At 41.2% G+C, this 24,430-nt stretch overlaps 1 protein-coding gene and 1 long non-coding RNA gene across 8 annotated transcripts in view; one reads left to right on the top strand and one right to left on the bottom strand.

Annotated features, from left to right (window-relative positions):
* MAP7 (microtubule associated protein 7) overlaps positions 1-24,430 on the top strand; it is a 171,618-nt gene that overhangs the window by 110,026 nt on the left and 37,162 nt on the right. For 5 of the 7 annotated variants that reach the window (XM_047734724.1, XM_047734729.1, XM_047734728.1 and 2 more), the window contains 4 exons: positions 6,030-6,107; positions 19,457-19,620; positions 20,409-20,526; positions 23,985-24,095. In XM_047734724.1, coding sequence (XP_047590680.1) covers positions 6,030-6,107; positions 19,457-19,620; positions 20,409-20,526; positions 23,985-24,095 — 471 coding nt within the window. The remainder of the gene's footprint in view (positions 1-6,029; positions 6,108-19,456; positions 19,621-20,408; positions 20,527-23,984; positions 24,096-24,430) is intronic. The other 2 variants (XM_047734730.1, XM_047734731.1) reach the window with 1 other exon arrangement.
* LOC125103010 (uncharacterized) lies at positions 14,933-21,307 on the bottom strand. Its single transcript, XR_007128258.1, has 3 exons — positions 21,200-21,307; positions 15,525-15,628; positions 14,933-15,062 (listed from the first exon to the last, which is right to left on the bottom strand). It is a non-coding gene; the product is annotated as an uncharacterized LOC125103010 (long non-coding RNA).

Genomic DNA, 24,430 nt, shown 5'->3' with positions numbered 1-24,430 from the left:
TACCTTCTGATACTTAAAATTATTAAAAGACTCTAGAACATCTCTTTGATATTAATAATATTCAAGTTGTTAATATTTTATCTTGGAAACAGGCATAGGAGGCCCTTGTGATTTATAAGTATGGGCATAGTATGTCTCATGTTATCTGGGAAAGACAAGTGCTCTCAGCTGTGAATACTTGGACCCACACAGAAAGAGACCATTTGTAAAGTCACGGATCTGTCCATGTCTACAGAGTGGGTGAGGGCTCTTGAGGATGCCATCAGCTGCCTCCAGATGATTCGGAGTGTAACCTAATTAGATGAGAACATTGGCATTCTCTTCATGATCAGTACATACCTAAAAAAAAAAAAAAAGCAGAAACTTAAATTCATTTAAAAAAATCCCTCTTAATTTCTATCCCTTTATCACGCTCCACCAACAAGTCTTTAAAAGAGCCACGAGGGGCGCCTGGGTGGCTCAGTGGGTTAAGCCGCTGCCTTCAGCTCAGGTCATGATCCCAGGTCCTGGGTTCGAGCCCCACATCGGGCTTTCTGCTCAGCAGGGAGCCTGCTTCCTCCTCTCTCTCTGCCTGCCTCTCTGCCTACTTGTGATTTCTCTCTGTCAAATAAATAAATAAAATCTTTAAAAAAATAAATAAATAAAAATTAAAAAAAAATAAAACAAAATAAAAGAGCCACGAAACACTTCACTAACATTTATAAGTCATTTCCATCACAGAGGAATGCAGGCCTTGGAATCTTCCAGGACTTCTCTGACTGCTCCATCTTGCCACTGTCTTGCCTCCGTGGGTGCCCTGGTGTGCAGAAGGGCCCGGGGTTGAGCAAGAGATCTGGTTTTAGGAACTAGCTGTGACACTTCACCGTGCCACCTTCCTTGGTCACAGACATTTCCCTCAGCTTTCTCCTTTGGAAAACAGGCAAGAGAACTCGTCCTTGAAGGAGTAAGTGCTTGGCCAGCTTGTAGAGCTATTGTGAAGAACAAAATGTTAACGTTTGTGAAAGTCCTTTGTAAGATGCAAAAGCCCTGGTGAAGTTATTTATTGTGTCAATTCTAGTTGTTTGGATCGAAGTCAAAGCCTGGTGAGCTCTTGAGAAAACCTTGTCCCTGTCAGTTGATTTTCTTTCTTCAAGAGCCCCTGAGTTCCCCCTTTATGGTCTAGGCTCATGCATGTCACTGAAGACAGGATATCAGGAGCACTTCCTGTCACTCTTAAAAGTGCCCCAGTTTGGGTGGCCAGCCCCCCGCTTCAAGTCGTCCCAGCCAGAAGTTGAATGTGGAGGGCAGCTGCAGGTGAACTCACAGCAACGTTCTGTTGCTCTGAAGACTTTTCCTTCTGACAGTGTTAGATCTGTCAGGAAACAATGTGAAATGTACAGGACGTTCATTTACTTCCTGCACCTTGATTTTGTTGCAGGGAAAAGGGACGTGAGGGTTGGAGATGAGAGGGAGACAAAGAATCCTAGAAAATTCACTCTTTACTTGGAACTATTCAATTTTTTTCTTTTTGGAAACCTCGCTTTAAAGATGATTTTTATCAGTTTTTGGTTACTAAAACTGTGACTGTTCAGCATTTATTTTTTTTAAGTCTGTTATCAAATATGAGATTGCTGTTTGTTTGCCCCACTGGTGTATGTTGGGGGAATTTAAAGGCTCTGAAAGTTAGTGAAGGTTGTTTGCTCATTTGTTCAACAGATGCTTCTAAATACTCTCCTTTCTGCCAGATGTGGTCCTAAACACTGGGAATACGCAGTGAACAAAACCAACAAGGCTCTGTTCCTCCCCACCCCATCTCTAATCCACCAGCAGTATTATTGACATTCTGGCACCCAAGTGACTGGATGTAATCAGAAGGATGGAAACAGAATTTAAATGGAATGCCTTGGGGCGCCTGGGTGGTTCAGTCAGTTTTGAGTGTCTGACTCTTGGTTTTAGCTCAGGTCACCATCTCAGGGTCACAATCTCAGGCTCCTGAGATGGAGCCCCACCGTCGGGCTCAGGGTCCTCAGTACAGCATCTGCTTGAGATTCTCTCTTCCTCTCCCCTCCACTCTCTCTAAAATAAATAAATAAAATCTTTAAAAAAACAAAAAACAAAAAATGACCTGAATGCCTTTTTTCCCTCTACAATTCAGCGTTTTTCTAAAGCCAGGTTCCTAAACCAACCAAATGATCTCTAGGATATCACAATCACTGTGCCCTAATTCTTTACTTCCTCAAAATCTGATTCCAAATGAATAGTGATTATCATTCCAGTGCTCAAAACAAGGTCAGCGGGAATCATTATACTTGTAAGCATTGGCCTTATTTTTAGCGATTGATTGATATGTTTGTGTAGCAGTCTATACGTCCTTGTTTCTTATATATTACACGATCAGTCAGGGTGGAGTTTGTTACATATGATGAGCATAATCTTCATATGAAATGATATTATGGAAATTACCTCGTGTAGTGCTGTTTTCCTACTGTGTATCCAAACAGCAACCATTATAGTGTGTAATTGGGTTATTGATATTGTTATTGATTTGGAGCTCTCAGGGTTGGTTTGGGTAGAAGAGGATAGGTGAGGGGGTGTGTGTCCCATACGTTGTTATTAAAATCTTCCCTTTGAAAATTGCTTTTCAAAATTTTTCCTGAAATTTGGCAAGTACTTGAAAGTAAGCTAGAAATGTCACACCCTTCTTATTGATAGTCTGTGACAGAAATTGTAAATGTAATCCAAAGGAATTAAACTATTTTTTAAGATATTTATTAATTGAGTGAGAAAGAAAGTATGGGAGTGGGGAGAGGGGCAGAGGCAGAGGGAGAGAGAGAATGTCAAGCAGGCTCCATGCCGTGCACAGAGCCAGATGCGGGGCTCAATCTCACCACCTGGAGATTATGACCTGAACCAAAATCAAGAGCAGACGTTTAACTGACTGAGCCACCTAGGCACCCCTAAACTATTTTGTGGACTTTCTGTAAAGAGCTTATGTCTTTTTTATATAAAGTCTCTTTTAATAAAGTTGATTTGGGGGTTTATATAGTTAAATAAGTGTTTATGAATGGGTAAACTTCATTGTTTAAGACATATTACTTAAGTCATAAGTAATCATTGAAGGTCTCTTCTAACTGCATTTTGACTTGTTCTCAGATAGTTCTTCCTTGCAAATGCCATTTGCCATGCTGTCATTTCTTTTCACCAGAAACAAATGACAGTAAAACAACCCCGTGTATGACCCATAACCAGGTGCCTGAGTGGGAGGCCACGTGCCCATTTTCAGATTCCAGAAGTAAAGCTTTTGGGGCCAGGAGCCATATTTTCTTACACAAACAATATTTGAAATCTCATAAATAATCAGTAAGTCTGAAAAGTAAGTATCCTAATAAATGTGAGCTACTGGTAGGGGTCCTTTGACCAGTTTCTAAAACTCATACCTTAAAAGAAAATAAATGAGGGGTGCCTGGGTGGCTCAGTGGGTTAAGCCTCTGCCTTCGACTCAGGTCGTGATCTCAGGGTCTTGGGATCGAGCCCCGTGTCGGGCTCTCTGCTCTGTGGAGAGCCTGCTTCCCTACCCCCCTCTCTGCCTGCCTCTCTGCCTACTTGTGATCTCTGTCTGTCAAGTAAATAAAATCTTAAAAAATAAAAAAAAAAAGAAAGGAAAAGCATAAAGTACTATCACTTAGTCTTGCACGTGATTCTCACTGCCAGGTTTTCGCAGGCTCCTGATGGGCCTTCTCTACGGTTTCTGTCCCCTCCATGTACAAATCCTGTGGCATTCAATAGCCTTTGGGATGGAGGGCCTTTCAATTTGTTGATGAACCACCATCATGCTATCTAAAATACTGTCCCACTAGCTTTCTATTTTTAACATGAGATCTTAAAAATATGTCAATTTATGGGGCACCTGGGTGGCTCAGTGGGTTAAGCCGCTGCCTTCGGCTCAGGTCATGATCCCAGGTCCTGGGTTCGAGCCCCACATCCGGCTTTCTGCTCAGCGGGGAGCCTGCTTCCTCCTCTCTCTCTGCCTGCCTCTCTGCCTACTTGTGATTTCTCCTTGTCAAATAAATAAATAAAATCTTTAAAAAAAAAATATGTCAATTTAAGAGAAGAGAAAATAAACCTGATTTTGAGGTAATTATCATCATCATCATTTTGCTTGTTTATATAGTAGCAGAGTGAGCACATTAGTATAGCTCTCTGCTGGGAAACCCGCAGCAGTGTCTCGCTTGGAGTGCCATCCAGAGTCCTCCCTGTGACCAGCGAGCCCCGTGCCATGGCCCCATTGCTTGCGATCTCACTCCACTCCAGGCTCGTAGATCTACCCGTTTCTTGAGCACATTATGTGCTCTTAATCTCAGGGCCTTTGTGCTTGTTTCCCATCTCCTGGAATATCTGCACATCCATGTGTCCTTTCCATCAGGGTTTTACACGTAAAAGTTACACCAGTTAGGCCTCCCTTGGCCCTTGTCTAAAATGTTAAACCGTCCCTTCCTGCCATGTCACAATCCCCTTTATTGCTTTGTTGTCCCCTTAGCATTTATCTCAAACTAACGTTCAGTATATTTTCCCCTTTTTCATTTTTTTAAAGATTTTTTTCTATTTATTAGAGAACGCATGCAAGGCAGAGGAGGGGCAGAAGCAGGCTCCCTGCTGAGTGCAGAGCAGCCACATGGGGCTCCATGCCAGGACCCCGAGATCATGATCTGAGCCAAAGTCAGACACTTAACCAGCTGAGCCACCCAGATGCCCCAGCCCCTTTTTTTCATTCCATATCTCTTATTTATCCTGTTCGTAAAATTCTCCCTGAATAGAATGCAGTCCCCACAAGGGCAGAGATTTTTTTTTTTTCCTCGATTGCTTTCTTTTCAGCACCTAGAACAATGCCTGGTGCAGAGTTGATATTCACCATGTGGTCAGTGAATGAATGAGTGAACTGAGGCTTATGTGTGAGGCACGTAACTAACACCGTTTCAAGCATTTCATTTAGTTCTTACAGTGATGTGAGATTGGTTCTATTTATTCTCGTTTTGTAGGTAATACATCAAAACGCAGGGGGCGCTTGGGTGCCTCCATCAGTTAAGCATCTGCCTTGGACTCAGGTCGTGATCCCGGGGTCCTGGGATTGAGTCTCACATTGGGCTCCCTGCTCAGCGGGAAGCCTGATTCTCCCTCTCCCTCTGCTTGCCGGTCCCCCTGCTTATGCTCGTTCTCTCTCACTCCATCTCTCTCTGTCTAAAATAAATACATAAAATCTTGAGAAAAAAGAATCCATGAAACCCATGCCCTAATTAACTTGAGACTAAGAGAGTTGGTGAGTAACTCAGCCAAATTTACCTAGCAAGTGAGAGACAGGACAGAAGGTGGACTCTTGCCTGTGTGACTCCAAAGCTGGGCTTTTTGCATTCAGCTGGTGAACCCCTATTCAGTAGAACTTCACTTAGGATTCTGTTTGCTGTTGAGGAACAGACTTTTTAAAGCATAAAAATGATAGAAGTTCACTAGCTTAGGAACCCAAGCATCATATCTGTTGCTGGACAGAAACAGTCAAAAGGCTACAGTTATGTTTTTACATCATGGGTTTTGGAGGGGGGTGGGCTGGCTGTGTGTCTTTTTATTTTTTTTCTAGAACTTGTTTCCCATTTTTGTTGAGCTAGAACTGACATAGAGCAGGCTATAAGTTTAAGGCATTTAGCACAGTGACTTGACTTAGCTGTGCTGTGAAATGATCACCACAGTCAGGTTAACATCCCTCATCTCCTGAGGATACAGGAAAGAAAAAAAGGGGGGGGGGTGGTTTTTTCCTTGTGATGAGAACTCTTAGGATCTACTCTCACATAATGTTTTTAAACAGGAGAAAAATGCTTGAAAATTCTCAGAAAAAATCATAATAATAAGGCATATCACCAAAACCATAGTCCTATGTACCAGTTGTCGTAAGACATAGTAATATCTCATTCATCGAATTTACTAGCTAAAAAGGTATTTATCAAAGTATATTGTTAAGAGAAAATCCACTCTTCTGCTTATGTGTTTTATTTCCTTTGCAGACCCTCCTCTCGTGCTACGGGTCGATGACCGGCAGCGGCTGGCCAGGGAGCGTCGCGAGGAGCGCGAGAAGCAGCTAGGTATCCATCCCCAGCCCTCATCCCCTCCTTCAGGGACACTGTCGTTGAGATGTTACCTTTCACCTCAAGACTAATGGCCACTTAACCATTGCGCACACAGACATCACTCTAATGACTATGCTCGCTGACGTGCCTTTGCGAGTCGTACAGATGGATGTGAAACAGAATTTAGTATGTGATAGAAACAGGGGACCAAATCCTAAGTAACAGGAAGGCCCAGCCCAGGGTTAAGGTCCTTTTCTCTTCTTTTATTGTAATCACAGTTTAATGTGGTGCAGGAGAGAATGTATGTTCGACAGGCTCGATGGCTCAGCTTACATTTTACAGCTTTAAAAAAAAAAACAACACACAAGGACAGTAAGCTTATGGTTCTCTTTTATGTGAAGAAGAGTCATGAGAGTGTACACTACTGGGGCACTTCCTGCATCCCATAATAAAATAACCCTGCTGCTGAATTTATAGACGGATGCTACCAGCCTTGCTGCCAGAAGAGTGCAGAACCTAGTGCTGAGCCGTCTGATTTTTCTTTTGCTACCTAAGGTCTTTGTGAAAGGTTAGCAACTGTGGTATTGGCCATACCGTCACCTGGAGAGCTGTGTCCCAGGGATGACCTTACCAGGAAGCCAAGATCAAAGCATCAGTGTCCTCTAGAACACTGAGCAAGGATGCTCATGCTAACTCCTCCTTTACTTTGATGTCCATTTATGCCAAACTGCTAAAACAGGATGCTCTCCTTAAGTACCTTGGAAAGACGAAATGTCCGGTTAGCTTGTCTCAGTGTTGCAGAATGTCTCTGTCATTTAAAACTAGGACTGACTGCGGTTATCAGCATGTTCCCAGTGGATGACCCCTAACTTTTCTAGAGTTCCACTGCATTTTGTAAGAATTCATGTTTCGGTGGGAGAACCCAGCATGTGTACCCCATCTTTTCTATTGTTCTAATCCAAAAACCCAAATCTGTGAAATTGACGGGACGCTGGTTTTCAGAAGTCTACTGACATTACTTAATTCTTCCAACAAGGGCGTTGTTCTCTCCTTTGCCATAATGGGCATGCCAGGTCACTTCTTTTGCTACCAAGTCTTTTTGACACAAATTTCAACAACTTGGTGGAAGGGATTGAGCTCTGCTGCTTTTGTGTGCCTAGCTTTCTGCCCAGGCTTGAAGTTCCCTGTCGCTGATAGGCTTGCTGCAGGCGGGTGGGTTCCTGGTGGAACCTCAGGCTGATGCTTTCCCCCACATACTCTGCAGCCTGGGTCTCTTGCTCCTGGGAGGTATGCCCACTGCTCCCTGATTCAGGTTGGTTTGACAAGTAGATCAGAACAGAGGAAAGGCAGAGCAACCCAAGCAGAAAGCACAAAGAAGCAACTGCCCATCTGCTCTGAGATGGCTGGTATTTGCACTGTCTTTGGATGGGTCCAAGGATTAGCTGTTGAGTTCTCTCCCCTCTCTGTCCCATCCAGCCGGGTCAGGTCTTAACCGTCCTGTCTCTCCTTAGAGTTGCAGCATGAATTCCCACCTGCTAGAGTAGAAGTAACTCCAGAGGATCAGGAGACCACCACTTTATGATTTAAATCCCATTGTGAGTCAGCTTTTACACAGTAACTCAGACCTTTCTGTTTGGGTTTGTCTTTCAAAGCCAAGCACTGTTTGGTTTTTTCCTTTTCCTTTTTTTTTAGTTTTGTGGAATGTATTAACATGCTAGTCAAACAAAAATGATTTCACTTCTTATGCTATGAAGTTACAAGACCTATAGCTTTGAACCTACACAGTCTCCTACAAGTTGCCTAGTTCTGTATGTTGAGTGGCTCGATATTTGTCTTAAAAGGAAACCCCACATTTTAATTCATATCCACAGGGCAGCACACTACTTACTAATTTATAAACTCAAAAACCTTGTTTGCTGGGTATTGTGTTCAAAAGATCGAGATTGAGACCCACCCTTCAAAGGCCAGCTGCAGGATACATGGGGAGGGAGATAAACCCACAGCAATTATACTAGGAGGTGTTATTGAAGGAGTATGCACACGGGTTGGTGAGAACCCACAGAAGCACCCAACCAGCCTGTGGGTGTCACGTGCCACCAGAGTTTCCCACGAGAGGATGTGGAAGTGCTGTCCAGGAGGGTGGAAGAGACAGAGATCATAGAACAGTGACACAGGGATATGTGGGAAAAGGCATTTGCTAAAGGAAGCCATCATGCTTCACGGATTTTATTACATGGGTCGAAGTAGTTTTCAGGTGATTATATTATCCTGTTATTACACCTGGACTGTTATAGTGAGCCAACATATTATAGACATAGTTTTTCTTCTTTTCCCTGCCATGTTAAATGTCATGGCTTCCTTAATTCTGATCTCTTTTTGTTGTTAAAAATCATAGTTTTCATGAAATATATCAGTCTTAATTTTTATTTTTTATTTGCATTAACTGCATTTTCTTTTTAAATTTTAAAGCAATGTCTTTTTGCCTGATTTTTTCCATGTAATCGGTCATAGCAGCAATTAAATCTTGAGAGGCTCTCTTCAATCTTCATAAATACATGAATAAACATACATGTAAGCACACATACATATATTTTTGTAAAAGTGTTACCTAAAGCCTAGCACCTAACTTAAATTGTGCCTTGCAGTCTCTAAAGTTGATTTCTAAAAAAAATCTTTAGTACTAAAAATCGAAGGGCATGCCTGAGCAACTACCCTTAAACTGTGCTTTGCAAAAACTGTAATGACAGTGGAATATTTTTAAAAAGAAGGGGTAAGGAAATGTCAGTATCAGATCTCTGGACTGTGCTTTTTAAAAGCAAAAACAGTTGGTAGTACCAACTGTTACCAGGCTTTCAAACTGTAACGCTTTTCAAGTTTAAGGGGGGAAAAAAAATTGGAGTACACTCCATAAATTCCAGCAAAGTTTTAAATGATTGGCCATTGAGATTGATTACTCAGTGTTGGATGTAGGTTGCAACTGACATTGAAATCATTAACATTTTTTGTTTTAATCCACAGTTTCAAAAAAGCAAAGTGGAGAGGGAGAATAAAGTTCCCTTTGTTTTGGGTGGCATGTCATGTTTGTACTATTCTGTAAATAGAGAGGACCTCCTCATAACTTTCTTTGGGTTAAATCTCTGCTTTAATGCTTTTATGGTGGGATTGGGTCATGTGGCTTAGTCTTTCTACATTATCCTTCAATTTATCACATAAAACCAGGCATAATTCTTCATGTTTGGGGCTGTTCTGTCCATTTGGTTGAGCACAAATACTCTGAAAGCTGTATTTTTCAGTCTTAAACGCTTTCTCCGTGAAGGAATCCCCCTAACCACTCCCTTCTATCTGAGTCTCTTCAGGCCATTCCTTCAAACTCCCTTCTCTTGACCTCTGTATCTTTTTTTCGCCAACTCTCTTCCAAGCTTTAATTTTGTTTTTTTCCGTAAGGGAAAAAAATTTCATTTGTGCACATGGGTTCCGACTCTCCTTTTTTGATGACATGGGTTCTACACATTCATTTGCTCCTAAGGCGGTCGATGCTTCCCCATTATCTAAAAGTCAGCTTCTGTACAACTGGCTCATCAACTCTCATTCCAAAACCAATTCCTCTGGGTGATATTTGCGGCCCGGTCAATTGTACCAGTATTTTTCTGGCCCCAAGCAGTAATGTCTTTCAGCTGTGCTTGGTAATGGTCCTATTGCTGGAGGCACTGGCATCTTCCTGACCACTAGTCTTAGCTGTTGGATCTTTTGCATTATAAAACATTTTTTTCTTTTCCTTGGGGTCCCAGTGCTAGGCCCTCACTAGTCTCCACTCTGGCCTGTTGGGCCACTTGAAGTTGCCAGTGGTGAGTTGGACTCAGCCTAGTCCCGGAGCTGGAGCTTCAGCGTCTGGAGCCTAGTAGTTGGGTGGAAGTTGCCACATTCTCTCTGTCCCTAAGTCCACTTAGTCATAAGAATAGCTGATGCTATCTTCAAGATAAATGTCAGGTCCCTGCCTTCAGATCTGCTGCCTGTGCTATCAGACCCATCCAGGCCTTCATAAATTCAGGTCCAGCTCACCAGAACCATCTCGCAGATGTACCGCATCTCTCCAGCTGTGTTGCAGTTAGGGCCACTCCCTCTTTTTGAAGCCCTTTCTACTCTTCATGGCCTTTCCCCCCTTTCAGAAATTGATCATTTTCTCACTCTGCGGTCGGTTTTGCATAACCTCATATTTTAGCTTGCATTCTAATGCTGTTGTTTGCCCTTATGAACTTTTCCTAGTTGGATTTATATAACCTCCTGGTTGCGTGTATGTTAAACTTTTAAAGGGTGTGATTGACTATAATTTGCTAGTTCTTTGTATCCCAGTACATGGCATGGTACTAATTATTCAACAGACGTGTAGTAAATATTTGCAGACTTTCCTTACTCTGCAGTCTTTTCATGAAATATTAATAATAATAATGGGCCAAACAACATTATACATTGCATTATCACATTTAGCAGCAAATTAACACCATGGTTGTCCTTTTTATTGTGTGGGCCTGCCATAATTGTTAATGTAATTTATTTTATAGAAGGGCATGTGTTTTATTTTTACATTGTGATAAGTAGATGGATTTTCTTTCTGCCAGAGCATATTTAAGCATGTCTTTAATATGTCTTTGATATTACTCTCAACATCCAAGCATGTGTGTATTTTTACTCACTTGTTTATTATCTGTCTGCCCCCACTGGGGTATAAGCTCCACGAGAGAAAGTACTTGTGTCATTTTGTCATTTCTGGAGCCCAGTACCTATTAATAGTGCCTGGCCCATAGTCGATGTCTAACCATTGTCGTCGAATGGTAAATGAGTAGTAAGTCTATGCATGTTAACATAAGCACAGACAAATGTGACAGGTGTACTGCAGATTTGCTAAGACATTACCAAATTATCAGATAATACCTGCCGCTGTAATAGGTCAGTCGAACAGGTCTTGGATTCTTATTCTTAAACATTGTCTCAGAGGGACAAGGTCATCTATACACTAGTTGTGCCTTAAAACTGTTGGATTTTCATGTATGTTATAAAACTGACAGCCCTACTGACAAATTCAAGAGAATATTTAAGAACTCTTTCACAGGTGAAAAATTTTCTGCACCCAAGGAGATACATGGTTCAACCCCTTTTCTTAAAATGATACAGATTAAGCTTGAAGTTTTGGCATGAATGGAGTCACATTGCCAACTGGGGCTTTCTGGGGTTCTGTGACATCATGAAAGATTATCAGAATTGTGTGATTGATTCGCATATCTCACAAAGAAAAATTTGTTTATAAAATCTATCCTTCAGTGTATTCAACATAGGGGTTTTATAGCTAAGTTCAAACTTGTACAAGAGATCTCTCATACTGTGTTAGAAATCACAAAGATAATATAAAAAAGATTTTGGAACTTCGAACAAATGTCAGTCAACTTTTATTTGAGTTTCTTTCTGTGGATAATTTTTACCAGACTTCTTTGCCCTTCCGGTCATAGCTTTTTTACTTTGTCTTTTTTTTTTCTTCTTTTTTAAATCTCCTTAATAACAGTGTGTTTTCAACACAGGGACAGCACTGTTAATCCAAGTGTGGCCAAGAGATAAATGATCATTTCAGCCTGGCTTGAGCATTCATCTCAAAAATATTGATGGGGGATTAGGACTAATTAGTAAACCACCAATAATGCTGTACCGATTAAAGTCATAAGTAAAGCTGCCTCTGATTTCACATTTCACATTATTCGATTAGCCCAGTTTTTGGTTTTGACCAGACTATCCACAAAACAGGGTGAGCTTTGGGAAAGCAGTCTTTCTAAACCAAATTGCTACTGGGTAGAAGTTTGACCGATCTGTGGTTAGTCTTGGCATCGGGTCTCCTGAAGTTGTCACTTAATGAACATAAAGTACAAAAGCCCTCCAGGCCACCAGGCAGGCCGTGAACAGCAATGGGCTCTGACTGCACAGCAGTGGGAGGGATACAGACATGAGCGCACACATACCTCAGCGACTGTATCATGAGTCAAGCTCGGGACTGGGAGGAATAAATGCTTGTTGCAGGTTGGATTTGGTAACTTAGAGCCTGAAGCTTTACCATAAATGAATGAATCATTCTGACTAAGCAGCCATTATTTCTTCCTCTGAAACAGACTTTGCCTTTGAGGCTGAAGATGAAAAGATCTTAAAATCTGAAAAGTAAGGGGTCTTGTAAACAGAAGAGGATAAAGGCTAAGAGTGACATTAGGAGATCAGGGTCTTCACGTTGGATGACCAGCTTGTCCCAATCTAGAACAGCAGGTTAGTCCCTGGGAGGCATTGCAAAGCATGTCCTTCAACATAATGGCTCAGTGTTTGCTTCCAGAAGCAGACAGTCCATAGTTTGAATTCCAGATCCACCACTGATTTACTGTGAGGCATCAGGCAGGTTATACCACTTCTCTGGGTCCCAGACTGCTCATGATAAAGTGAGCTTAATAGCAGCATCTGCCTCATTGAGTGGCTGTAAAGATAATGCCTGCAGGGGCACCTGGGTGGCTCAGTGGGTTAAGCCGCTGCCTTCAGCTCGGGTCATGATCTCAGAGTCCTGGGATCGAGCCCCGCATCGGGCTCTCTGCTCGGCAGGGAGCCTGCTTCCTCCTCTCTCTCTGCCTGCCTCTCTGCCTACTTGTGATCTCTCTGTCAAATAAATAAATAAATAAATAAAAATCTTTAAAAAAAAAAAAAAAGAGCTTTTCCCCTATTTAAAAAAAAAAAAAAAAAAAGATAATGCCTGCAGATCACTTTGGCATGAGCGCAAAGGGAGAACTGAAGACATCTCACCATGGCGGTGATGGTGAGAAGATGAGGATGGCCGGCCATGTGATGCCACAGATATAGACTCCGATGCCTGGGATTGAAGAAGCCTAATGTTTCCGAGCTGGGGGAAGACAAGGGGAGAGGGATATTTGTGTTTCCTGGTCCAGCAGGGCAGGGCAAGGCAGGGCTCAGTAAAGCAGCCAGGTGAGGAGGATAGCAACGCTTAAGAAGTGAAAGTGGATTGGGGTTGAGGTAATAACTAAAAAATTCCAAGGACCATCATTGATTTCTATGCTTTAGCAAAACTCCGTATACTTTAGCAGAGACTGAACCCTCCTTTAAGCCTGGCTCTGGAGACATGAGTCCTGGATAGTATTGCTTTCTTATATCAAAAGTCCTTCAGTCTGTGTATGGGGAAGGCTCTTGGTCTTCCAAGGTATAAACTGCTACCCCAGCCCCTCGATCCCATCAGGCCCGCTGCTGTATGCTGAGAAACAGGCAGAGTGGGAAGACCCTTCGGGAGCAGGAGACAGTGTGAGCGTCCTGCAAGGTCACAGTTGCTACCAGGCAGACCTCTGGTATATCAATCCAACGAGACGGGAGTGGAAGAAGAGTTTAGAAAGCTTGGAATTAACACTAAGGCCTAATACAAGTCTCTTGGCTTGGAAGTCATACAATCCTTTAACTCTTTAGCTCATCCATCAGATCTACTTTTAAACTGGAAATGCAGGTAATCTCAATAATTGTTGAGATAAAGCATAACGATGAAAATGTTAACAGTCAAAATCAAAACAAAAGGAGACCTAATAGTAATTCCACACACCTCCTCCAAAGTAAAAACAAAAATTGAGTTTTGGATGTTGATCGGAAAAGATCTGGGAGATCATTTTGTACACACACTCTAATTTAGAGGTGAATTAGGTTGGCTTATTATCCCAAGGTCACACAAAATTACTAGCAGAACCAAATCCTGAACTCAGAAATTTAGCACTGGTCATTTTCCGATTCTTCAAGGTATTACTGACAATGCTAGTGCCCAGCATTACCAGTAACCAATTCATATCCTTCTGTGTCTTCATGTGAAACGGAGACAGCCCATCTGCATGTTTCAGAGGTGAGGTGATAACTTTGCTCTACTCTCTGAATGCCACTTTTTTTTTCTTTCCATCACGTAGTAGTGACACATGTGCTCACACAGATGGAAGCCTGTTCAGAAGGACCAGGCTGGGCACTAGATTGCTGATCGTGACTGGCATGGGGAGTCACCCACCCACGGGTACGCTTCCTATCTTTGTTCTTCCCATTGGCTGTATCCTCTCTGTGGTGTAGGGCAGGAATTGGTTTGATTGTCATAAAGATTCGCTCCTGATAATTATCTACATTTACTGAGCTCCTGCTGTGTACATGGCACTGTGCTAAGCGCTCCACTTGTTACCGTGAGCCCACCAAGACCCTGTCAGAAAGATGGTGCCATTGCCATGTGAGGATGCGAGACCACAGAAATCCCTTGCTCAGTGGCACGTAAATGGTGAGTGGCAGGCCTAAGGCTGGACCCACATTGCTGTGAAGCCCAAGACATGCTTTATCCGTGACAGTACTTGCCTTTCATTTTAAATTTCTTTTCGTACAAGAGTCGCTGTGTGTTTCTAAGTGGAATCCAGACTGATAGTGGATTTCTGCTTTTTGTGGCACTCATACTGTCGCAGTGTCCCCTTTGCATGGCACTGACATACTGTTAGTGTCATTGAAGTATACTCCTGGCAACAGCAGCTCAGGGACAGGACTGATTTATTAACACCCAGTATTTCAGGGACTGCCGTGGACTTTCATTTCATTTTATATCATGATCCCAGAGTCCAGGGAAACATTAAAACTTCACAAGAGTCAAGGTTAATAATATTCATTATGATTCCTTTTCTGGACATGCTATCCTTTTATACAGCTGCATCTATGAAATGAGTGATCATTAATGATTTAAGTAGGAACCAAGTGTTGTGTTATTCTGCTTGGGTTGCCATAACAAATACCATAGATTGGGGGTTTTAAATAACAGAGATTTATTTTCCCATCATTCTGGATGCTGTAAAGTCCAAGATCAAGGTTCTGGCAGAGCTCACTTTCTGGTAAGACCTCTTTTCTGGCTTGCAGACATACCTTATTCTCACCTGGTCTTTCCTATAAGAACAAAGAAAGGGAGAGTGAGCTCTGTGGTTCTCTTTTTATAAGAACACCAAACCTATTGGATTAGGGCCCCACTTATGACCTCATTTAGACCTCATTAGGGCCCCTTATAACCCATTTAAACATGATTACCTCCAAAAGGCCCTGTCTCCCAATACAGTCACATTGAACATTAAGCCTTCAACATTTGAATTTAGGGGCTGAGTGGGGAGGGACACAGTTCAGTCCATAGCAGTTCGTTGATTATTTTCTTGTGTTCAGAACTCTTATTTCTGAATGAGAAAATTTAAGACTTTGACATTACCTATTATCCATAGGGAATATTTTAAATAACTAAACCTCTTAGAATAAACTAACTTGCAGTTATTAAATAATTGAAATATTTTGTATATTATCCTGCAATTGAAAAGAGCACATGATCCAGGATCTGCACTTGGTAATAAACTTGGCAATCACCAGCACACTCTGCAGTCTTATGAGAAACCTTGTTTGCTATTTCACCATTGTTTGCCTGTTCTCTGTAGAAGTGTTTAAGGGCACTGCAATAAGATCTCCACTTCCTGGAAGAAAATTGAAGGAGAACTCAATTAGAGTTAGATGGCTAAAGAAATATTATTTCTTTAAAAAGATTATTTGAGATAAAATTATTATTATTATTATTATTATTATTATTAAAACATCTAACCCTGTTGTGATTTATAGCACAATCTTAAGAACTACATTTAGTTTTCTGAATTGAAACCACAATGATGATGGTGATGACAATTTGGCAGTAACAACTAATATTTACTGAGTGTTTAATAAGCACAGAGAACTATTCTAAAACTATGTTAACCATAATTATTCTTTTAGTCCTTACAGTGATTCTGTGAGGAAGGTCCTATATTTATCCATGATTTACCCTGACAAAGTGGGGCATTGGGAGGTTAAGTAACTTGCCCAAGACCACACATTTATAGGTGAATGAATCAGGAAGTAGTTCCCAATGAATCAGGAAGTAACTATGAAGACCCTTCATAGGTTCTAGTTATGAGAATCACTGTGGTGAGTGGGGGGAAGGAGGGAGAACCATGAAAACCTTTGCTACCTAGAAATTAAAATAGAAGAAATGCTGAAGTTTGTGGTAGATGTCATAAGAGCAGCATTACCCGCCCCCTCACCCCCAGAGGAGTCAAAGCTCCTGAAGACCTTGAAGGCAGTGTGCCTCCAAATCCCATCAGTAGACCACTTGGGACCACCCAGAATCACCTGGGAGGTTTGTTCAAAATTCAGATTCCCTGGCCCTGTCCTAAAATTGGTAAATCTGAATAGGAGGGTTAGAGCCCAGGAATTTGCATTTTAACTAATACTCTCCCCCCTCCACACACACCCCAATATGATTCTGAAATATAAGACCACTGCCTTAAAGGATGGATCAGTTTGGATAAACAATGATGGCAACTTTCTCAACAGGGCAACAACTGGAACGAAGAGATGGAAGAACGATGGGTTGTTTGGGAGGGGCAGCAAGGAAGTAGGTCTAATTAGAATTAAGAGGCCATTTTGGAGAGCAATGCAGAAGCATATTAAGGCCAAGCTTAGGGAGGACTTCAGAAATTGTGGAGCTTCAGTTTAATGAGAAAATAATCACAAATATTCATGAGCAAGAAAGTAGCCTGATGAAAAACATTATTTAAGGAATATTAATCTGTGAACTGATGAGCTCTAATTTTACAAATTTACCTTTGAAAAAATACTTAAAATTCCATAAACTTTTTTTTAATTTTGTCTTTTGGCTTCTGGGATATCTTACAGGAAAAGACAATATTACATTCAGAAATGTCCCCAAAGAATCTGAAGTTTTCCTCAACGTGGGTATAAAAGTCAAAGACTATGTAGTTAGAAACTAAGAGTTAAGGAATAGATCTATCATACTTATATCATACTGCCTGTCTCAGGTTGCAGGGTGCAAATCCATTTCTTTTTTCTGCCTGGGATCCTCATCCACTCTCAGTGGGAGTGTAAATTGGTGTGACCTCCGCAGAGGATAGTATGACACTAGCTATCAAAATTTGAAGTGTATATTCCCTTTGATTCAGCAATTCTACTTCTACATGGATATGTTCATGTGTCTACAGAGGTGGTGATAGTCCAATGTCATCCCAGGTCTGAACTGGTAAAATACTGGGAACTTAGATAATCTATCAATAAGTATCTGGTTATATAAAATAAGATATGTAGATGGTGGAATATTATATAGCCATTAAAAAGGTTGTTGGATTCATGTTTTATGTGTTGCTATGCAAAGATCTCTAAGATATATTTTCAGTGAATAAAGCAAGACACAGAGCAGATGGTGTACTGTGCTACAGTATATATGGATTTTTTTTTTTACATTTATACAAAAGGTAAAGGTGGAATAGAAGAGGGTGTGGGGTTAAAGGAAGACCTTCATTTTGCCTTTAAATATTTTGTACTGTTTAAGCTTTGACAGAAGTCAATCACTGTAAATCCATCTTTTTAAATGAATTAAAATGTGTAATATCATTGAAAGCTTATTGGTAAGGTATGCCCACATATGAAACCAAAAGATATTACATGCACAAGTGTGTTTGATCACAGTAAAATCACCCTTAAAACACGTTAGAATTAGGGGCGCCTGGGTGGCTCAGTGGGTTAAGCCGCTGCCTTCAGCTCAGGTCACGATCCCAGGTCCTGGGTTCGAGCCCCACATAAGGCTTTCTGCTCAGCAGGGAGCCTGCTTCCTCCTCTCTCTCTGCCTGCCTCTCTGCTTACTTGTGATTTCTCTCTGTCAAATAAATAAATAAAGTCTTAAAAAAAAAAAAAGAATCTTCTTTAAAAAAAAACAACACGTTAGAATTATGTTTCCCACCTGTTACTATCAATGTGTATTCTCATAGTGTTTTTATTTATTCACTCACTCGGCAAACATTTATTGAGCACATGCTATGTGCTTCTACTTAAAGTAAATTTTCAGCTTGGGCTTGAGAATTTCTTTAGCACCATGGACTTTTAAACTTGGAAGAAACCTTGAAAATCAATTCCTACATCTTTTAGGCAAGAGAAAACTAAAATTCAAATGAGTGTGTCTTAAGATCTCACCACCCATTAGTGACAAAAGCTGCTGGGAGAACCCCGTTCTCTCTGCCACCACCATGAGTGCTGTCACAAGATAAACTCATCTTGGATTTTTCTTGACTTTTCACACAAGTGAAGTCAGTTCAGATGGTTTTCAGTAGATTTGTCTCCTCGAATGAACATCTTTGGAAACATTTATTGGTAGCAGAAATGTAGGATCTTTAGTAATAAACATTTAGAGGAAATTGAAATGTTCTGAATTTTGATTTTTTTTCTCTTAAAAAATAACATTTTAACTTATATGCCATGTATTATCCTCAAGGCTTGTGCTCTAAATTTGTTTGGACACTTTTTCAAACAGTGTTAATAGCTCATATTAAAGATCTGTCTAGTTATCACGGGTCAAGGAAGCATTGTACTAAAAAAAAAAATGAAGAAGAAAAGAAGAAGAAAAGAGTTTTGTTGGGTATGTATTCCCCTAAGATGAGGAAGAACCATGTACATGTAAAGGAGAAAAGAGTCACTCCATCCCTGAACAATACTTTCTGAATTGTGTATTTTCATTCAGTCTATGATATTAATAGTCCGATTTATCTAACCAGAATAGAGCTGCTTCTTTACTCTCTCACAGCACTTAGCTGACTCAGTGCGATAAATCTGTAAGGCGTTTAATATATCTTTTATCAGCTATCCATTCTGGGGATTTTCTCCCAAATTCTGTTAATACTTTCAGAGAACCAGTTCTCTGTTTAAACAACTGTAGTCATAGCTTATGATATGACAGATATCACATTTTTTAAAAGAGAGATGAATGGTACTATTGGTTTTGAGGGCATTGTATCAGGGTAACACACCAAACGAGAGGACTGTAGTGATTCCTGAAGAGTAGAATTCAGTGCATCTTCTTAGACCTCATTGCTAGCATATCAGATTATGCTATAAATTAACAGTGGCCTTTTTTTCCTCAAAATTGAAGGAGAGCAAAGGCCAGGCTTCGCAAATACAAAACCAAAGAACCCATATTTGTTCAATGTGGCCCATTTATACAGTACTACCTATGTACACTTTCTTGTTTTTCTGTTGGGAGTGCAGGCAAGCAGGGGGAGGGGTGGGGGGTGAGGGCAGAGGGACAGGGAGAGACTTAAGCAGGCTCCACGCCCAGCGTAGAACCCCAGGGTTCAATCTCACCACCCCGAGATCATCCCTGAGCCTAAATCAGGAGTCCACCATTTAACCGACTGAGGCACCCTAGTACCAGTCCTAGTTCTGAGCCAGCCTGTGCATGATTACCCTTGTTTTCCCTCCTGAAGCTGCAAGAGAAATCATCTGGTTAGAAAGGGAAGAGCGAGCCCGGCTGCACTATGAAAAGCACCTGGAAGAGCGGAAGAAGAAGCTAGAAGAACAGAGGCTGAAGGAGGAGCGGAGGAGGGCTGCTGTGGAGGAGAAGAGGAGGCAGAGGCTGGAGGAGGACAAAGTAAGAGGCCGCCCCGGGCAGTGAAGGGGAGGTCTGTCTGCTCCAGAAATGCGGCACGTTTACCGTGAAACCTTCCATTGCGGCACTGGGATGCCTAGCAGCATTAAGTCATCAGTTTTATAGATAACCACAGCTTCTGGAGAGGTTGGGGTACAGAGGGCAGGTAGCAAATGGTATGATTGCTACAGTTACTTCCCTAAAAACTTCAAAAGCCCAGGTCCGTGGACTAGAGCGGTAACTTACTTGTGTTCTGTTCATTTGTGTGAAACTATCAGGCTTTCCCACGTGCAAAAGTTTTCACATAGATTGGCTCATTTAGTCGTTACTCAACCCTTGAGTGTTTATATGTCAGTTTCTGCAAAAATGAACGTGTAGACTCAGAATGAGTAAGTCACAGCTTCGTACGTCAAGGAGTCGGGCTTACCCACCCGCTCATATTCTCAATGCCGTTGTTTTTTAAGATACGGTACCACATTTGTTCAGCATCTGCTCAAGCTAAGACCTGCGCCACCGTGCCTATGTGAATGCACCGTGCTCTGGGTAGTAATAACAAGGGTTGCTGATTTAAGTACCCATCCTTCCCCAGGGGCTCTGGCAGCTGGAACCTGATGCTTTTCGTAACCCTCCCAGGCTGATGTTATTCCTGTCCTGAGATAAGGTGTAAAGGTTAGGAGGTAGGAGTCCTCCAGTTAAAATCTCAGTATTGCCTTTACTCCATTCTGCCTTCAGTTGAAGAAGCCTCCAATAACCAGGCTGGATCTGATCACTGCTCCTCTGTTCCATTTAAGGAACGCCATGAAGCTGTTGTACGACGGACGATGGAAAGGAGCCAGAAGCCAAAACAGAAACCTAACCGGTGGTCATGGGGAGGCCCGCTCCATGGGAGCCCCAACATCCACAGTGCAGGTACACAAATCTTGATTGCTTTGGAAAATCACTCCTTTCTTCCTGGACATCAAAAGGGCAGTTGCTTTTCTCTAAGCCTGTGTTTCCAAAACAAAAATTGTGCTGAAATAATTAAACTATAAATTCTGCTCCTACTTGTTTGAGGATAAGAGGGTGATGGAGGTAAGAAGATAAGGTTCATCTCCTTTAACACAGGCTGCTTTTCTCTTCTGTTACACAATTCCTTGAAGAGATAGAAATCTATGCAGTATTTCTAAGAAAACATGCAGTTTGCACACTTTATTATTTTAAATAATCATTTGCATTAGGATTCCAGGATGATGGAATAAGTTAGCCGATTTTATCATCTTCTCTGGAAGAATCATAGCAGTATTGACTGATCAGAATTGATACTCTGAGCCTGTGTGTTCGGACCATAAAGCGTGTGCAGCGTTAATGTTCTGCAGGAGAAAGCGCAGGTTCTGAAACCAGAGCCAGGAATGTCTCAGCCATTCCCTTGTTCTCGAACAGACGTAAAATCACACTGAAATTTGGACCAGTGAGAGGCTTTATTTTTGTACTGTAAATTCAATACACCTTGAATTTTATATAGCGTGTGAGTTCTTTTTCATCTGTGTGAGTCTAATAACCTTTTTTTATTATTATTATTTACTTTGAAAAATCATTGTCTTACATTCTGTCCCCAGGTGGTTTTGTTGAATCATCATTCACCTTTCTCGATTTAGCAGGCCTGGACCACCACTTCCCAACTCTTGGTGGTACTAGAAAAGCTGGTACAGACATCCCCGTGGTTGCTGATTGCCTGACCCGTAGCTAGCACCTCCCACGTAGGGCCGGTCTGTCAGTAGCTGAATCATCACTTAGTCATAATGCATGCTTAATATCCTGTCACATAGACCTAGATCTGGGATATGGCACAGTGTTTCTGAAGTGCGATGATAGAACTCCGGTGACTTGAAGGTGTTGAAATAATGTAATGACATGTGATGTGTTTACTTTCTCTCTAAGTGATCATTTTGGAGAAAACCTTTAAAAAGTGTTTTATAGTTAATAAATTACCTGGGATCAAAGTACATCCAGTTTGTACTCCCCAACCCCATCCCAGCCCCACCCCTGTCAGTACTGCTGTTCTCTGCTCTTAGTTTTAATCTAAATACCGTGGATTTTTGTTTGCTCTATTCTTACATTCCTGACATTCAGTGCATCCAATAGAATCCCTTTATTTTAAAAATTCTAAAACCAATTTATCACCGCTTACTTTCCTCTGATGTTGAACCATATTCAAAAGCACTTTTTTGTTTTTCCCTTGGCTCTTGGGGACCCAGTGGTAGTTGGTGGAGCAGGTGTCAAATCTGTAATCATAAGGCTCATTTATGTGTGCTGTTTTATTCTAGGGGCAGTTTTGCATATATATTCCATGCAGGAAAAACTACCATGGTGTATATCTTTATAACCTTACTTTTTCTTGCTTCCACACTCAGAGTTTAGTATATGGCCTTTAATTCTGCCACTCAGAACAAGAGAAGCTAGTGCTGTATTTGTTAGCTCTTGGGTAATATCCATTTTTATATGGGCTGTGAATTAGGATAAATTGCTGCTATACCAGAACAGAGAAGGTTGGAAGTAACTGGAATTTGCCTTCTCCAAGGTCGCAATGATCTGCTGTGATCTGAAGAGCAGTGACCTGGTCTTACTCCTTTATGACAATGCCTCACTCAGGTTGGGCACTCAGTCAGTGTTTGCTGACCAAAAAATAGATCTTAGAAATTAAATTTAATCCAGGTTAAATCAGTGTGTTGCCTTACTGTCCACACATCCACTAGCACTGCTTTGTAAATTTTTTTAAACTCATTCTTCCTTTTCGTGAATTTGTATTTTGTTCAGTGAGCAAAAGAAATGATTAAAAACAGTCTTATTATATTAAGTTATCAAAGAAATACATGGCATACCTCCATCATTTTCACCAGGCAGAGCAGGCCTGCATGGAAACACAATGTCCCCCAACTACAGCTGAACATGTAAACATAGTATCAGGAAATGTGTCGCTGTCAGTCACCCAGAAATGGCTTTTGTTATCCTTCCTTGTGTCCCTGGACTTTACACTTCATCATTAAAATGTTCCTTTTGATATTTTATCCTAAATCTTCAGGATTGCCCCAAGAGCCTATCAGTTAAGGGTTAATTGACGTCACAGGCTTTGTCTGGGTTTGTTTGTTTTATAATTCGAGTGGCTTCAACCGTACAAATGCATCCCAGTAGAGATTGGAATGTCTGATGTTGCTAGAAGACTAGTTTATCCCCCATACGCTGTCAATAGTGGTCACAAATGGTTATTCTGTGGAGGGACGTTTACTGAAAAATTTTTGACTACCACTGTTTCTTAGACCAATGGGAACTGGGTTTTAAAGGCATCTACCACAAGGAGTATTTTTTGTGTTTAGTTTTAGAAGAAGCTAGCAATAGAAAACAAAATATGGCAAAACCCTTTTCACTTTGGTCATAGGTCAGAACATCTACTTGCCCTCATAAATAAATACAATGAGACTTTTTGGCTTTATTCGATGAAGTTTTATTCACAGAACATGATCTCTCCTAATGAGCCTGGCGACAGCTGGGTTCCACCGTACAGACAGCAGACTAACAGAGCTGATTTTTGCCTTGTATCTTCTCTCTGAATTTTTAAGAATTACTCGGAAATTACTCACCTACAGGATCAACAGTATTGTTAATAAACTTAAAGAATTCTGATTTTCTTAATATTACCGTCCATTTCGTTGGGCAGGTTTGTGGGCCGGTTCTACATTTGTAAACACCCGAAACTGCGTGCGACGGGCCCAGAGGTGTGATTACTTGCAGACTTTTTAAAAAGAAATTCTGCAGTGGCCTTCAGTTCCACACCTAGAGTCTTTCTTCTTCTTTCTTTTTAATTTGTTTTTCTGTAATGAACTTTAGTGCCCTGGGTAAAGTAACTGTGTAAGAAAAAGCATCAGCAAAGCATAGAACCTGGAGTTCTTTTTTTTTTTTTTTTTCTTTTTTCCTAGTGTTTGCATTCTATTTCACCAGCCCCATTACTGCCCCCTTGTTCCTGGCTGGGGAGATTCTAAGGGCATCCACTTTCACAATCCCTTCCTTGCTGTATGGTCTGCCCCATTATCTTAGCTGCCCTCCACTGGCCTGCCTGTGGTCCTCGTCTGTATGTTGTATTATAACCGTATGCTTGCATTTCCCTGGCTGACAAACTGGTGTGCTACATATTTATTTTATCCTATGAGAAAAATGAATTGTATTTCTAACCTTTAAGTTACCTTTAAGATGTCCACTTAGAAAACTGTGCTATTATGTAAGATCTAGTAATAGAGCTGAAAGCATCCAATCCTAGTTTCTCCTCCCGTCAGTAAAGTAGGAAATTGCAATCCTGCATGCCGGCTGTCAATTAGCATTATCTCCATTTGTTTTAGATCCAGACAGGCGGTCAGTTTCCACCATGAATCTTTCGAAACATGTTGATCCTGTCATTAGCAAGCGGCTCTCCTCTTCATCTGCAACTTTACTAAATTCTCCAGATAGAGGTACAGTCAAAAGGAAAAAAAAAAAAAAGTGTTCTGTTATTTACTTAATGCTTTTTTTTTTCTGGATGTTTACAGCTAACAATAAGCATCTGAAGTTGCTTTCCCTACGTTTCTTAAATAGGAAGAACAAAACTTCAGAGTAAAAAAGCAATAAACGGCTGAACAGCATTTCCCTTGCGACAAGAACTTGCTCATTTTAGAACTTGGCTGAATGGTTGCATTTAGCAGTGATGAAAGCGGTGCTTCTCAACTTTTTAGTAAATGAGTTTACAGCTCCAGAAATCACCCACTTATCCACCAACATGCCAATAACCTTTGTTACGAACATTTATTTC

This window comes from Lutra lutra, chromosome 6 (genome assembly GCF_902655055.1).
Source record: "Lutra lutra chromosome 6, mLutLut1.2, whole genome shotgun sequence".
Classification (NCBI taxonomy): Eukaryota; Metazoa; Chordata; class Mammalia; order Carnivora; family Mustelidae; genus Lutra; species Lutra lutra.
Note: the sequence above shows the minus strand (reverse complement) of the source record. Positions and strands in the feature narration are given on the sequence as shown.